The sequence below is a fragment of the Pristis pectinata genome, chromosome 11 (assembly GCF_009764475.1).
Source record: "Pristis pectinata isolate sPriPec2 chromosome 11, sPriPec2.1.pri, whole genome shotgun sequence".
NCBI lineage: Eukaryota > Metazoa > Chordata > Chondrichthyes > Rhinopristiformes > Pristidae > Pristis > Pristis pectinata.
The window spans coordinates 12,899,079-12,916,353 of record NC_067415.1 but is presented as its reverse complement, the minus strand read 5'-3'; the positions used below and the strand labels follow the sequence as shown (position 1 = coordinate 12,916,353).

The following is a 17,275-nucleotide window of genomic DNA, read 5'->3' as shown; positions in this document are numbered from 1 at the left end:
CTATCTCCGAAATGCTCGCCTACTGAGAGGTCTGTCACCTGACCAGGTTCATTGCCTAGTACTAGATCCAGTATAGTCTCTCCTCTAGTTGGCCTGTCCACATACTGTGCCAGGATTCCTTTCTGGACGCACCTAACAAATTCTGCCCCATCTAAATCTTTTGCATTAAGGAGGTGCCAATCAATATTAGGGAAATTGAAGTCTCCCATGACTTCAATTCTTCGATAACTTGCATATTTCTGCTGTATAACAAATATTGCTCAAGTGTCCACCTCCTGTCTTGGTAATCCATCTTGTTTTGTTGAAAGAAAAGGAGGAGGATGCCTGAGGAGGTAGTAGCAATTTTGAGGAAAGATTGACCTAGGTTTTCAACACCATGTCTCCAAAATTAATTCTGTTTGTGTCAAGCTAGAGGCTCTGTTAACATCCAAATCTTTTCAGACCAATATATTGCCTGAAAGTGGCATTCATCCTTTGCACAGCTACATGATTGCCACTGCTCTGTTGGTGGCATTCTTATCTATAAGTTAGAGGCTCATAGTTTCAAATTAAACTTCAAAAACTGAAGCACACAGATCTAGGCTGCATTCGGTCCACAGGAGTCACCCTGAGCTTCCAGTTACCTGCAACATTAATTCTTCATCTCATTCCCATTCTGACCTATCTACCTGTGGCCTAAAGCAAGCTTGAGGAACGAGACTTCATCTTCTATCTGGGCACATAGCAGCCTGCAGGAATCAATAGCGAATTCTTCAACTTAAGTTAACTTGCTTTCTTTCTTTCTGAGTGTATCAGAACTGGCCATTTCTGCCTGTCACCTATTCTGTGATTTTTGGCTCAGATGTTCTTTCTCTATTAGTACAACCTGACCTGCTGGGCATGATCCACGGCCCTGCCAAGAGCAACACATCTCACAGACATAGAAGCTTCTAACTGCCACATTAACCTGTTTGGTCTTGCCCTATCAGAGATATTCTCTTTGTCTACCCTTCCCTCTCCACTACTGAAAACTAACTTGTTTCTGTTCCTTCCCAGTTCTGATGAAAGGTCTCAGAGCTGAAATGTTAACTCTACTTCTCTTTCCACAGATGCTGCCTGACTTGCTGAGTGTTTCCTGCAGTTTATGTTATTATTCCAGGCTGTACTCATTTGGATGCTAGTGCTGTCCTCCAGATTAGATGTTAAAATGGGGCCCAGATTATCTGGTCATCTTTGCGTTGCTGTTTGTGGGAACTGTTTGTTGCCTACATTACAACAGTTATCGAAACATAGAAACATGTACATTAGAAGCAGTAGGCCATTCAGCTCTTTGATTCTGTTCTGTCATTCAACACAATCATTCACTTCAGTACCCTGTTCCCATCTTCTCCCAATATCTCTTGATCCCTTGAGTATAAAGAACTATATTGACCTCCTTCTTAAATATATTTAGTGACATAGCCTCCACTTCCTTCAGTCGTAGAGAATGCCGCAGGTTCTGGGTGAAGAAATTCCTCTTGATTTTGGTTCCAAGTGGCATATCTATGCCCTGAAGCTTTGATCACTGGTTATGGACTCACAGCTGTCAGGAATATTTTCCCTATTTTTAGTCTGTCTGGTCCTGTAGGAATTTTTTAGGTTTCCATGAGATCCCCTGTCATCCTTCTAAACGCCAGTGAATATAAGCTTACCCAACTCGATCTCTCCTCGTAGGTCAGTCCTGCTATCCCAGTACTTTACTGGCAATAAGGCACTTTAGAATGTTCTACTACAGACATGAAATATGCGTAGAGAATTCCTGCAAAAGGAATTCTCTAAAATTGAGTCAAAGTTTAAGCCAAATATTTATGTTTAAGCATATAACCTAACAGTAGCTTTTAAAACTCCTAGAATATGTGTCTTCTGGTTTGTGCTTTCCTAATGAAGCAGTGAACCTTTTTTACCCAGTAGTAACATACCTGAAGTGCACGAGGATAGTAGCTGTTTGAGAAAAATCACTATACTGTTGGATAATGAGTCACAAAGGCTGGCTTAAACCCATAATTATGATGAGTGTATGTCTGCACCAGGTTAGTTGGAGATACTTATGTGGCAGGTTACTTGGAGATATGGTTTAGGAGCACTTTAACTGACTTAACTATCACATTTACTATTATCAGGAGCTTAATCACTGCAAACTCTAGAATGAATTGGATTGGGGTTTTGGTTGAAAGTGAGTTCCAGGATTTCTAGTAAGGAGTCTTTATGGCATCACCTAATTTCTTCAGATGTTACCTTGGTTTAGTTCATGCATTCATATCTCAGAGAAAGTTGCAGGATAATGGTCCAATTCAGGATTTCATGACCTAACCTAGACTGACTTTTGAAATTCTACGTTGTGTGAGGGTGTGAGATAGAGATGTGCAATTATACTGTGTGACTCACCACTTGTGACCAGAGCTGATTGTTCTGGCAGAAGAAATGCTCTACTTTTCAACAACCTCATCTCTCACCTTAATGACTTAATTCATTAGACAAAGAATTGTGTCTATTGAGCTGTCTAGTTCAACATCAGTGAGTGTCAAAGTAGGTACATTATAGGAATATTTGAGCTCATGTTGATTTTTCTCAGAGTCTTCCTTGTTCACACTAATTACAGATTTCTCAATTGTGACCCAAATCTTTGTATGACTAAAATCATTTTATAAACTTTATTAATTATAAATAAATTCATATCATTTATTCATTATAATTAAATAAATATATTCATGAATCTATTTATTTAGTTATAAGTAGATTCATGGAGTTATACAGCACAGAAACACTCTTCAGCCCACCAAGTCCTGATCTTAACAAGTAATATCAGGACTGCATGGACTCAAACTCCGGACGTATGTCTGGCCTAATTCACTGGGAGTGGTGAGACCTAAGGGAAAGGCAATAATTTGAAAAGATGCAGTATATGTGTGGACTGTAATTAATTTACAAGGTTCTTCACTAAAAGTTTTCACACTTGAGATACATCATTAAACCAAACAAAATGAGAGAGCTTATAAGACCTTATATTTACAGCTACAATTGATCACAGATCTTAATGGCTGCAATTATATAATCGCATTTATAAATATAATTGTATAATTGAAGTGCCTGTTTCTGTGATGTATAACTCCATGAATCTATTTATAATTAATAAATGGGACATCTATGTTGGCTGAAAAAAAATTATTGAGACTCATCTCACTTTCCAGCTCAATGCTAAACCATGCAGGTTATGACATAAATCAGTGCTTATCCAAACATCTTTTGAATGTGGAGAGCTTCTGCTTCAACTACCACTTCAGGCATTGAGTTCCAACGCTAATGCCTTTCGTGTGAAATTTTTTTTACCTCAACTTCCCTCTAATCCTTTCACACAGGAAGGATAAAAATTAGTGTGGACTTCCCAATACTAACAGCCTTGACCCAAACCGTCGACTGTCTACTTCCCTCCACAGATGCTGCCTGACCCACTGGGTTCCTCTGGTAGTTTGTTTGTTGCTCCAGATTCCAGCATCAGCAGTCTCTTGAGTCTCCTGATTTATAGCTGTTGACTTCTACAGGAGAGCACATAAGTGTAGGGTTAAACCGGGGAAGGATGTAATGCTACTTGTGGCTCCTTTCGCTGTTGTCACCTTCTTTGTAGGGATGTTAAGCAGCTGCCCAGCTAGAGAGATTGGAGCAGCAACAGTTTCTAATTCACTGAGGAAATGCCTATCCCAAGCACTTCCCCATGGGAAGCACCAGAGAAGAGAATATTAATGGACCAAGGCTAATAAAACAGCCCCTTTCCCCCACAGATGCTGCTTGACCTGCTGACCTCCTCCAGCAGATTGTTTGTTGCTGACAAAACTTAAAGGGATAAAGTGAATCAGGCAATTGGTGTCCAATATACATCTTTCCCAATTTTTGCCTGTTAACACCCAAGGTTAAAACTTCACCCAACAAATGTGCAAAAAAAGCATGGGAGGTAAAGCTCGATTAATTATAATCAAATTTGAAGGCAAGGACTGCCCATGTCTCCCATTAGATTTGCGGAGATAGAACAAAGCACATGGATTGAGTTAACACATGAATTAACCATGATCTAATTGCATGTCAGAATTGGGCTCAAGGGGCTGACCGGCCCCTTGAACTAAATGTTAACCCACTCTTTTTTGAAAGCTGATCATTTTGCACTTCCCGGCATCTTCTGCTTCTTTCTTTGATCGTTTGGGAGTTGATCCTGCCAGGGCTTGCAATGCAAGGTGTTGCTAAATATCCCCTTTTATTTAGCATTGGAAGGAATAGTAAAAGTGTTGAGCTACAAATCACTAACCACGGTTCAAGATTAGTTCCCCTCTGTGGAAAGTCCCATTTCCCTCTGTTCATCTATCAACATAAAATTTCATATGCACAATATGTCTCCCGTTATTGTAACATTTTTCACTCTCTAATTCCAGTGATTGTAACCACATTGCCTGAATTTCTAAGAGAAAATGTTTTACGCTCCGCTGGTGACAGCTGTCTGGGTGTAACTGATGTATGTATAGCTCCTCTTGCATAGATACATATGCATTAGCTGTGTAGGCATCTCTCTGCCTCTATCTGTGCAGAGGAGCAGAAACCTGGCCTTTGGATATCTCCAATTGGAAGAAATTATCATGTGAAAAATGCCACAATAAACTGTGGGCCTGCAGTCCTGTAAAAATATTAAAGTTTGACTCATTCAGGAAATAAGCAAGAAGGCAGCTTCCCACCACATAAATCTATTTAGGACAGAGCATGGTGCTGAAGATTATGAGTTGGTTGCTTTTAGATTTTATGTCGAGATATGCAGATAGTATGATTATTTTTTTTCATGTGTTGCAATAAGATGCTGTGCTGAGGGTAATTCTCCCATTGCATGAAAGTGTTACATGTAATGACTGGTCTCGTCCTTCAGCAACATCAGAAAATGACCTCACTGCTTCCTGTGGCATTTTCTTGATAGTGTAGGTTGTGACTCAGTTGGGATCTCTGAGCCAGTTCAAGTCCCACTTGTCACCTCGCTTCTGAGATTTGATTACAAAAATCTGAGGGTGGGTTGCATTGTCAGAGTTGTAGTCTTTCAAGTGAAATGTTAAACTGAGGTCTCATTGGCTTTCCCAGGCAGATGTAAAACATCCTCCTGTGTGAAAGAGCAGGGCAGTTACCTCCATTGCCTTGGTTAATATTGAATTAATAATATAATTGTCATCCTACTTTTGTTGGTGGGAACTTGCTGTGTGCAAATTGGCTCCCTTGTGTCCTATATTGAACTAGTGACTATGCTTCAAGTAGTGACTATGCTTCTAAAATACGTAATTGCTGGGAAGTGCTTTGGGATGAAAAAAGGAAAGGAAAGGGGTTATACAAATGCAAGCCTCTAATAGTGTAGTTCTACCCACTGCCACTGTACTTCCTGAAGTACTTGCTCTGACAGTGAGGAAATTCCCCCTCATGGGAATTTTTCCCAGGGAAAGGGAATCAAAAGCTTGAGGGCATAGGTCTAAGCTGAGAGGGGAAAGATTTAAAAGGGACCTGGGGGGCATCTTCTTAATACAGAGGGTGGTGCATATATGGAACGATGAGATGAGATATCTTTATTAGTCACATGTACACTGAAACACACAGTGAAATGCATCTTTTTTGTAGAATACTCAGGGGGCAACCGGCAAGTGTCGCCTCGCTTCCGGCGCCAACATAGCGTGCCCACAACTTCCTAACCCATATGTCTTTGGAACGTGGGAGGAAACCGGAGCACCCGGAGGAAACCCACGCAGTCACGGGGAGAACGTACAAACTCCTTACAGACAGCGGCCGGAATTGAGTCGCTGGTGCTGTAGTAGCGTTATATGTTGTAATAGTGTAAGATGATGTTACTGCTGTAACAGTGATAACAACATATGAAAGACGTTTGGACAGGTACGTGGATAGGAGAGGTTTAGAGGGAAATGGGCCAAGCATGGGCAGAAGGGACTAGCTTAGATGGGCATCTTGGTTGGTACGGACGAGTTGGGCTGAAGACCCTGTTTCTGTGCTGTATGACTCTATGATTCTAATCTGGAACTTTGTGCCTGGTTTCAGAGTACAAGATTCCCTATTTACATTGAAAATGAGAAGGAACCTCTTCGCTCAGTGAGCTGTGAATCTTTGGAATTCTCTACCACAGGGAGCTGTAGAGGAGGAGTTATCAAATGCATTCAAGATTGAGGTTGCCGTACATTTGGAGCAAAGGGGAGCAGGGTTCTGTAGAACAGAAAGTGGAATGAAAGCCAAAATTATAGAATCATAGAGTTATACAGCATGGTAACAGGCCCTTCGGCCCAACTTGTCCATGCCTACCTGAGCAAGTCCCATTTGCATGCGTTTGACCCATATCCCTCTAAACCTTTTCTTTCCATGTACTTGTCTAAATGTCTTTTAAACGTTGTAATCATACGCACCTCTACCACTTCCTCTGGTGGCTCCTTCCACATGTCCACTGCCGTCTTGTGAAAAGCTTGTTCCTCAGGTCCCAATTACATTTTTCCCTCATTAGATTAGCCATGATTTTATTGAACAGCGGAGCAGGCTCGAGGTGCCACATATCCTAAGTTCTTATATTTATCTCCTCGAGATCTGCCTCTCCTCCAGGAGCGCACTACCAGGCACCCCTCTCCTGACCTATTACGTGCTCTCCTTACTCACTACCTTGGTCCTTGAGCTTCTCATCTGTCACCTCATTTCTAATGTTCTTTTTCATACCCTGGTTCAAATACCCTGGTCCTAGAGGTGGCTCTCTTCATTACCCCGGCTCTGCAGGTGTCTTCTCTCACCAGCCTCGATCCTACAGCTTCCTTCCTGCACCTCGATTCTGGGACTTGAGCACAGGAATCTAGTTGGACACTCCAGCCCTGTGCACAGGGAGCTTCGCACTTTCAGGTGAAATTTTACACCAAATCTCCTGTTATCTAAGATGGATGTATATGGATCCCATGTTAGTATTTTGAAGAAAAACAGGTGACTTAAGCTTACACACACAAAATGCTTCTGCAGATGCTGGAATCTGCAGCAAGACACATAAAATGCAAACCCAACCATTTTGTGTGTGTTACTCCAGATTCCAGCATCTGCAGAATCTCTTGTGTCTCTGATTTAAGCTTTGTTAAATTTTCTGCATTTTTCCTATATTAAAATGGCATTACAGAGTCATAGAGGCATACAGTGTGGAGAAAGGCCTTCAGCCCACTAAATCTGCACTGACCATCAACCACCCTTTTACACTAATCCCACATTAATCCCATTTTTTAATCTTCCCATTTTCCCATGAACTTCCTACCTTCACCCCCTCTCCTCAGGTCCCACCACTCATTTACACACTATGGGCAATATTTAGTGGCCAATTAACCTACCAACCTGCACACCTTTGGGATGTGGGAAGAGACCAGAGCACTGGAGGACACTCACACAGTCACAGGGAGAACATGCACGCTCCACACAGGACCGCTGTAGGACCGAGGCTGGTGAGAGGAGAGCACCTGAGGTCAGGATTGAACCTGGGTGCTGTGAGGCAGTGGCTCTGCCAACACTGTGCTGCCTGAAAGCATTGCACAGGTGTAAAAATGCCATGGAAATCGCTCTATAAGTACATATCTTTCTTTATTTACCTTGATTCTTCAACCCAGGTCATTGAATCATTCCCCTGCAACAACAAACAATCTGCTGGAGGAACTCAGCGGAAAGGAACTGTCGATGTTTTGGGTCCAAACCTGCATCAGAACTGTTGGCATTATTCCTTTCCTCCCACAGATGCTGCTCAACCCGCTGAGCTCCTCCAGCAGATCGTTTGTTGATCTAGATTCCAGCATCTGCAGTCTCTTGTGAATCATTCTGCTGTGTTGTCCTGGTTCTCCCGTTGCTTGGATATTTGAAGTCTGCATTGTTTTCTAACATTGGTCTCAAACTAAAATCTAGAGTGAAGACATTGAGCCCTGTGATGTTTTCCTTGTATTTCTACAGCTCTACAACAAAATGTGAGAGCAGGCAGGCCTGCTGCTCGGCTCGAGAGAAGGTGCAGCAGGTGGACACAATAAAATGGCTATCACTGCAAGCAGGCCACTTTGTTAGAACTGTGGCTGAATCTTGGAGCAGAGATGATAGCTGAACCGGAGACACCCAGCAGAATTTCCTACCAAAAGTAAGGAGCTGTTTGACTGTATTTTAGAGGTCAGGTGATTTATTTTGGGTTGGGTGGGGCTGCAGAGAGATTTGTACAGAGCCAACCCCACCACAATTTGGTCTTTGGCAGGTCCTTGGCTAACTTTGCAAATTGGCATCAATTACAGTTTGGTATTGGTTTATTATTGTCACTTGTAGTGAGGTACAGTGAAAAACTTGTCTTGCATACCATTCCTACAGATCAATTCATTACACAGTGCATTGAGGTAGTACAGGGTAAAAACAATAACAGAATACAGAGTAAAGTGTCACAGCTACAGATGAAGTGTAGTGCAGGTAGACAATAAGGCACAAGGTCATGTCAAGGTAGTTTGTGAGGTCAAGAGTCCATCTCATCGTATAAGAGAACTGTTCAGTAGTCTAATCACAGTGGGATAGAAGCTGTCCTTGAGCCTGGTGGTGTGTGCCCTCAGTTGCCCTCTTCCAGGATTAGAACACAGAATGTAGTACATAGAACAGTACAGCAGGGAACAGGCCCTTTGGCCCACGACTTTTGTGCTGAGCACGATGCCAAATTGAACTACTCTCTTCTGCCCTGTTATGTGCATGCGAATTCCCTTAAATACTCTGGATCTTATTGATCCCTTAAATACACATGATCCATATCCCTCCATTCCCTGCATATTCACGTGCCTATCTAAAAGCCTCTTGAATACCACTACCACCCAGGCATTCCAGGCACCTACTGCTCTCTGTGTAAAAACACTTGCCCCGCACATTCTCTTTAAATTTTCCCACTCTCGTCCTTAAAGCTATGCCCTCTAGTGTTGGATATTTCTACCCTGGGATAAAGATTCTGGCTGTCTACCCTATCTATGCCTCTCATAATTTTATAAACTTCTATCAGGTCTCCCCTCAGCCTCCAATACTCCAGAGAAATCAACCCAAGTTTGTCCAACTTTTCCTTATAGCTAATACCCTCTAATCCAGGCAGCGTCCTGGTAAAGTTCTTCCAAGAGCTTTTTAAAAAAAAAGCTCTTTTATTTTTCATTAAACATAAACTTTCAGTCAGAACATATTGGTTACATCACGGCTTCTCCACTCCCCAACCTAAATTTGGTTACAATCATGGAATGCAATCCTCAAAAAGATAAAAAAAAACCCAGAGTGTTTTTGGACACAGCTCAGCACATCACGGAAACCAGCCTCCCCTCCATGGACTCTGTCTACACTTCTTGCTGTCTCGGTAAAGCAGCCAGCATAATCAAAGACCCCACCCACCCAGGTGATTCTCTCTTCTCCCCTCTCCCATCGGGCAGAAAATACAAGAGTCGGAAAACATGTACCACCAGGCTCAAGGACAGTTTCTGTCCCGCTGTTATAAGACTATTGAACAGTTTCCCAGTACGATAAGATGGACTCTTGATCTCACAATCTACCTCCTCATGACCTTGCACTGTATTGTCTACCTGCACTGCACTTTCTCTGTAACTGTAACATTCTATTCTGCATTCTGTTATTGTTTTACCTCAATGCACTGTGTAATGAATTGATCTGTATGAACGGTATGCAAGATAAGTTTTTCACTGTTGACGAAGTGTTCCTTAATTAAACCATGCAATTTTGTTCACCATTAACTCCGGAAATTTGATGTGCTTTTATGTTTGTTGCAGAGAGAATGAGAGCCACTGTGAGTCTGACGATGACTTGGAGAATCAGAGGAGGGGAAGTGAAAGCATTACTTCGGTGAGTACCAGGGAACTTCTCCCTTTGCAGGATTGGAATTTCAATCTCATAACCTTGAGATATAGCTATGTGTGCCACAGAGATGCAGGAATGGAGTTTGTTTTTAATTATTATTCAATATGTTATGATAAAAATGTGGAGGTCAAATATTAGGGATCCGCAGATAAGTTGTTTTCTTGTGCAACACTTTCTGATTTTGGTCACTTTGAATTTCAAGTCCTTCCTAAGTCTTTTGGTGTTTCAGATTCAAACTTGCCTAACTCAAAGAAAATGTTGATTTTTGCCACTTTATTTAAATAACTTCTGTTCAAAAGTGCTTTATTTTCTGACACTAACTTTGGCTGACCCAGAAATGGATATGAAAAGCACTGTGTAATTATGAAAGGTCGTCAACCTGAAACATTAACTCTGCTTCTCTTTCCACAGATGCTGCCTGACCTGCTGAGTGTTTCCAGCAATTTCTGTTTCTGTTTTAGATTTCTAGCAACTGCTTGCTATGTAATTGGCTGCTGTGTCTCCTGTGTTGCAAGAATGATTGCTCTTCAAGCTTGCTTCTACCAAGCCTTGCTGCATTTCCAATATGCTGGGGATGACTGCTTGTACCCGGGGATTTAGTAAATTAGGACACACCTGCATTTCTTATTCTGTAGTCATCTACTTATACTTGAGTTGAGAGATTACAATAATAATACGTTCCGTCTCTCTAAATTATGAGTTTAATTCTACCTACTCAGAACTGCCTTGGTGGTCAATCCACCAATGATGCAGTGATATACACGTTGGTATTGGTATTAGTATTGGTTTATTATTGTCACTTGTACCGAGGTACAGTGAAAAACTTGTCTTGCATACCGTTCGTAGAGGTCAATTCATTACACAGTGCAATTACATTGAGTTAGTACAGAGTGCATTGAGGTAGTACAGGTAAAAACAGTAACAGTACAGAGTAAAGTGTCACAGCTACAGAGAAAGTGCAGTGCAATAAGGTGCAAGGTCACAACAAGGTAGATTGTGAGGTCAGAGACCATCTCATCATATAAGGGAACCATTCAATAGTCCTGTCACAGTGGGATAGAAGCTGTCCTTAAGCCTGGTGGTATGTGCCCTCAGGCTCCTGTATCTTCTACCTGATGGGAGAGGGGAGAAGAGAGAATGACCTGGGTGGGGTCTTTGATTATGCTGGCTGCTTCACCAAGGCAGCGAGAGGTAAAGACAGAGTCCAAGGAGGGGAGGCTGGTTTCCGTGACGCGCTGGGCTGTGTCCACAGCGCTTTGCAGTTTCTTGCAGTCCTGGGCAGAGCAGTTGCCGTACCAAGCTGTGATGCATCCAGATAGGATGCTTTCTATGGTGCATCAATAAAAGTTGGTGAGTGTCAAAGGGGACGTTGACCAGTTCACTGCTTCCTGACTGCAGTGCCGTCACAGCTGAGAGGCTGTCCTTTTAAGGCCAAACTCTGCTGGCTGTTATCAGCTTTGTATCACTCCCACCCTGCCCGACCACTCCTGCCCTATAACCACAAGCTCCAACTCCTGCTTATCACGTCTCCAGACCACCTGAGCTTGAGCGTGCAAAAATTCACAAATTTGTGCCCTAATTCCATAAAGGAATAAACTAAAAATAAGTGTCAGTATTCAGAGGATGCACGTAAGATAAGAGGTAAGATTTCTTTATTAGTCACATGTACATCGAAACACACAGTGAAATGCATCTTTTGCGTAGAGTGTTCTGGGGGCAGCCCGCAAGTGTCGCCACGCAGTGGCCAAAGAAGCAAGAAGCAACATATTGGAAGCATTGAGTTATGTTTTGGGAGATACTGTGTGGAAGGTTGGAAGGAGCAGAGTCAATTTCAGGAAGGTGCTGTCTAATTTCCAGGACTATGGGATGAGTTTAAGGAAGTGGGATTAATTGAAAATCTCTACCTACGAGCCGACATACAATGACTGAATGAGCTCCAAGTGGTAGCACAATCCCTCTTTAAGGAAACATGAGACCAACACTCTCCTCTTGTTTGCAGAGGCAAGAGTTTTTATTCCAGTTGTACAGCCTTGATGCTCCTCTGCTAGGGTCTGGTAAGAAATCAGTGTTTTCCCCATAGCCTTGCAGCTACAGTGGTGACCCTGAGCTTCCGGTTGTCTGCCATTTAAATTCACAGTCCCACTCCCACTCTGACACGTCTGTGGCCTCCTGCACTATCGCAAAGAGACCCAATATAAGCTCGAGGAACCTCATTTTTTGTCTGGGCACGTGGCAGCCAATAAGACTCGATATTTTACTTCTCCAACTTTGGATAACTTGCTCCTTCTTTCTGTTTGTATCAGGACTGGCCATTGGGACATACCATTCCTCTCCCTTTTTTTTCTTTTATTTGTATATTCTGGCCTGCTCAGGATCTCCCAGTAGGCCAGCCTACATAACTTCACCCAAATTTGTAAAGATGAACTCTTGATCTCTCAATCTATCTCATCGTGGCCCTTGCACCTGTACTGCACTTTCTGTGTAACTATAATTGTAACACTATATTCTGCATTCTGTATTTGTTTTTCCCTTTGTACTACCTCGATATACTCATATTTTGGAATGATCTGTATGGATGGCATGCAAAATAGTTTTTCATTGTATCTTGGTACATGTGACAATAATAAACCAATTGCTAACTTCACAACATTAGAAACACATTACACAGACAACAGAGCTCAACTATCTGTTGAACTCTTGATTTCATCCGATTATAGACTGAAGTTTCACCCATTGCTCTCCCCTACCTCCTCGGCAGCTTAGACAAAATTGTTTTCTCTCTTTCCACAGATGCTGCTTGACTGAGTTCTTCCAACATTTCTATTTTTGCTTCTTTTAAAGGCCCGACCTCTTGGGCTATGATGCAAAGACGCTCTCTTTCTGATATGGATTTTGGGAGCCACCTGATTGGTAGCTGGGGAAGTTAATGATGTTACCTAAGCAAAAAAAAAATCATTGGATGATCTTGATATTAGAAAAGTCTGCACAGAGCTTTGGGGGGACAACATTCGAAAGCCTTTCATTCACCATGGTCTTAAAATTAGATTTGGAAGTTGGATTTAATGTGATCTGTTTCTTGCCATTTCCAGACGTGGAAGAGACGAAGGGACCAGCCGGAGAAAAGCAGACGGAGATCGTCAACCTTAAGGAGTTGCCGCCAGGTCCGATCAGATGGGCATGAGCAGCAGGATGAAGTTGAGGCTGTCACACTGTTTGAAGTGGTCAGGATGGGCAAGAGCGCTATGCAGGTATGTGTAGGATGATGAGAATCTAATGGTCTGAGTTGATGCAGCTAAGTTGGTAGAGTCATACAGCATGGAAACAGGCCCTTCGGCCCAACTGGTCCATGCCAACTGTGTTGCCCAGTGAGCTAGTCACATCTGCCTGCATTTGGCCCATAGCCCTCTAAACCTCCCCTACCCATGTCCAGTTGTCTTTTAAATGTTGCTTATGTGCCCAACTCAACCACTGTTTCTGGCAGCTCATTCCAAATACGGGCCACCCTTTGCATGAAGTTGCCCCAATGTCCCTTTTAAATCTCTCGCCTCTGATCTTAAACCTATGCTATCTTGTTTTTATCACCAGTTTGTAATCCTCAAATTGGTTCAGTAGCATAGTGGTTAAATTACTGACCACGTTCCTATAGGTACTGTTAGTCACTCTCCCTGCAAGGCATTGCTACAACTGGTTCAGGAAGGGGTAACTTTCCACAGTTGGCCGTGATTGTCTGCCCGCCCTGTTGTGTTGGCTGAGATTAATTAAATCAGTGTTATGGCCTGATGCTTTATCAAGTTGAATTTATTATCATGTGCCCAAGTACGGTGGGTTGCAGGTGCAATGAAAAACTTGCTTGCAGCGGCATCACAGGCGCGTGGGTTCAGACAACACAGTGTAGAGAGGCTTCAAAAACCAAGTGAAAGATTTTTTTTTTGTACAGTCATTCTCAGGACATGGGCACTGATAGCAAAGTTGACATTTGTAAGATGTGACATCAGCCACTTTGATAGGTCTGGAGTCACATCTTGCTTGACCTGCTAAGGGCCTTTCTTGCTCAGAGGAAAATTATTGAGCCAGATGGGTTTTTACAACAGTTCCAGTAGTTTCATGGTCACCATTACTGATACTAGTGTTCTAATCTCAGATTTATTTAATAACTTGAATTTAAATTATCCCATCTGCAGTTCCACAAGCCAGACCTTTGGACACTAGACTAGCAACTTTATCACCATGTTCTTATGTCCAAATGTCTATAGGAAAATGCACAGAACAAGAGGTGTGCACTTTAATTGGCAAGTTGTGCAGAAGATCTGAGATTATCTTCTATACAAGTTATGTAATACTCTAGTTAGGATGCACTTATGAACAGTTACTGCTCTGCATCTGGGAAGCATGTAATAGCCTTGAAACAAATTCCCATTGATTTACCAGAATGATATCTTGTCTCTATGGATTAAACTACAGGGAGTGATTCCAGAAACTGGGGTTATATTGCCTGGAAATTAGAAATTATAGGGATAATTTGATCAATGTTTTTATGATATTAGGTAAAGAGTTCTCACTGGTTGGGGGGTTGTCTAGAGTTCGTTAACTTAAAAATTAGAATTAGATTTTTCTGGAATAAAATTAGGTTAAAATGCTTATAATCAAAGATGGGGAGAAGTTTAGGATTCTCTGTGCAAACAACAGGATATATTAGGTAGGTTGTTACTTTCGCTCCTGAGATCTTTGTTAACTAAAAGTCGTAGGAGATGTGGAAAAAAAGGTGTTTATGCAGAGGCAGGTTATAGATCAGTCAGATTGCTGAGGCAACATTTTCAAGACGGACAGGAAATGAATGCAAGCAGTGGAGAGAGAAATTGTTTCAACTATGTTAATTAAAGTCATGATTTTTCCAATCAGATTAACTTAGCTCTGAGAAGGTTGCAACAAGAAATGGACAAACCATTGGTTAGACTGCACTTGGAGTATCGAGTACAGTTCTGGTCACCATACCACAGGAAGAATGTGGTACGATAGAGAGAGTGCTGAAGAGATTCACCAGGAGTCACCTGAAATGGAGGGCTGCAGTTATAAGGAGAGATTGGATAGGCTGGTTTATTCTCACTGGAATGTAGGAGCCAGAGGAATGACCTTATTGAGGTTTACAAAATGATGAGGGGCATAGATAATGAGAATCTTTCTCCCTGTGCAGGCGAAGTCTAGAACTAGAGAGGCTGAAGGTGAGAGGGGAGAAATTTAAAGGAGATCTGAGAGGTAAGTTCTTCCACACAGTGGGTAGTGAATATCTGGAATGAGCTGCCAGTGGAGGTGGTGGACGCAGATACAATCACCACGTGTAAAAGACATCTGGACATGAAAGATATAGGGGATACAGGCCTAATGCAGGAAAATGGGATTAGCATAGATAGGCACCATGGTTGGCATGTACGGTGAGCTTTAAAGACCCGTTTCTGTGCTATACATTTCTATGATTCCATGATGTCAAAAGTAACCTTTCTCCTGTGACCTTCTCCATTGGATACTAACGCAGTCCGTATGTAAAACGGTGTTGTGAATAGTTACTCTGGATAAAATATTGAGATTAAGCCCATGAATCTTTGAAAATAATCCAATAACCTTTCCCTAGTTTGCAGTTTTTGTATTTCTTTTTTGTAATGCTGTATTCGATTGTGTGATGTTAGTTTCCTCACCTTGCAGTCTGTGGTTGATGACTGGATTGAAGAGTATAAACAAGACAGAAATACTGCGCTCCTGGATCTCATCATTTTTTTTATTCAGTGTTCAGGATGCAGAGGTGAGCCACTCTGATTTGTCATTACTGTGCCCTGTCTTATCTATGATGCATTACCCTGTATTCTACTAAATGCTCTTGAATACATCTGGATGATTTAATATTTTCTAGACTTCTCATTTCTCACTGCTGTGATTGAAGCTGGGCTTACATTCTAAAATGTGTCTATTAGGAATGATTGCTGGATTTATTTAAAAAAATATTTATTTATAATGATAATCCCCTTATCCACCCCACTTTCGCACTCTTTCTCTTTGCTGACATTACAAAAGTGACTGATCCTCAGATGTAATCCATAGGTTGTAAAGTTTTTGGTAAAGGATTTGATGGTAGACAAACTATTTGTTTGAATGGCAGGTCCAGAACACGGGGCCATTTAGGAGGGAAATCAGTAAGACTGTTCCATACAAGGGGCAAGAGAAAACTGGAACTCTCCCCCGACAAAGGGTGTTGAATCTGGGGCAATTAGAGCTTTCAGGACTGAGATTGATAGATTTATGTTGGTTAAGTGATATTGGTAAGTTGGTTTATTATTGTCGTATGTACTGAGGTACAGTGAAAAACTTTGCATGTCATCCACACAGATCATTTTATCACATCAGTACATTGAGGTAGTACAAGGGAAAACAATAACAGAATGCAGAATAATGAATAAAGAGGAGGTACAGGAGCTTGAAGACCCACACTTAACGTTTCAGGAACAACTTCTTCCCCTCTGCCATCAGATTTCTGAACGGTCCAAGAACACTACCTCGTTATTCCTCTTCTGCGCTGTTTATTTATTTTATAGTAATTTCTATGTCTTGCACTGTACTCCTGGCACAAAACAATAAATTTCACGACGTACGTCAGTGATAATAAACCTGATTCTAATTCTGAAGTGTTACAGTTACAGAGGAAGTGCAGTGCAGGTAGACAGTAAGGTGCAAGGCCGTGATGAGGTAGATTGTGAAATCAAGAGTCCATCTTATCATATTAGGGGACCTATGATGGAGATAGAGGGAGGGTAGATTAATGTGGATCAGCTATAAACTGATTGATTGCTAATGGAACTGTTTTCGCTGCTTCTTTTCTCAATGATTCCATCATAAGGACAGTCTTTGTCACTCCAGAATGATCTTGGACAAAGCAACTGTCATGTTGGCAGCAAGATCTTTTCTTCTTTATAATTGATCTCTCACTTTAAAGTACTTGGTCTGGTGAAAGGTGAATAAAAGAGCCTGTTGACTGAATGGGGTGGAGGAGCTTATTTTTGATAATGTACAGCTTCTTTAATCAATTCACTTGTTAACACATTGACCCAGAAAGTTTAAGGTCAGTATCTTTCAGCCTGGGCTTCACCAATCTCTTTAGGTCTCTGTATTAGATTAAAAACTGTTTAGCTCATCTACAAGTCCTTCCATGAAGTTGGGTCTTCTTAAGTTCGCAGTCTCCTCCAGGTCATGTAGCAGAGCATTCTTGCTCATCGTTCAATTCTTGCTCATCTCATCCATCTATTTTTGTCCTTCAGCCACAGAGCTTTCAAAAACATTGGCTGCAAAATATCGAAAGTTAACATTTAGGAGCAGG

At 41.8% G+C, this 17,275-nt stretch overlaps 1 protein-coding gene across 2 annotated transcripts in view; it reads left to right on the top strand.

Annotated features, from left to right (window-relative positions):
• Positions 1-17,275, top strand: part of LOC127575649 (cohesin subunit SA-2-like) — a 97,742-nt gene that overhangs the window by 7,176 nt on the left and 73,291 nt on the right. For both annotated transcript variants that reach the window (XM_052025532.1, XM_052025531.1), the window contains exons 2-5: positions 7,996-8,173; positions 9,828-9,900; positions 13,005-13,163; positions 15,613-15,709. In XM_052025532.1, the coding sequence (XP_051881492.1) occupies positions 8,130-8,173; positions 9,828-9,900; positions 13,005-13,163; positions 15,613-15,709 (373 nt within the window). In that variant the 5' untranslated portion in view covers positions 7,996-8,129. The remainder of the gene's footprint in view (positions 1-7,995; positions 8,174-9,827; positions 9,901-13,004; positions 13,164-15,612; positions 15,710-17,275) is intronic.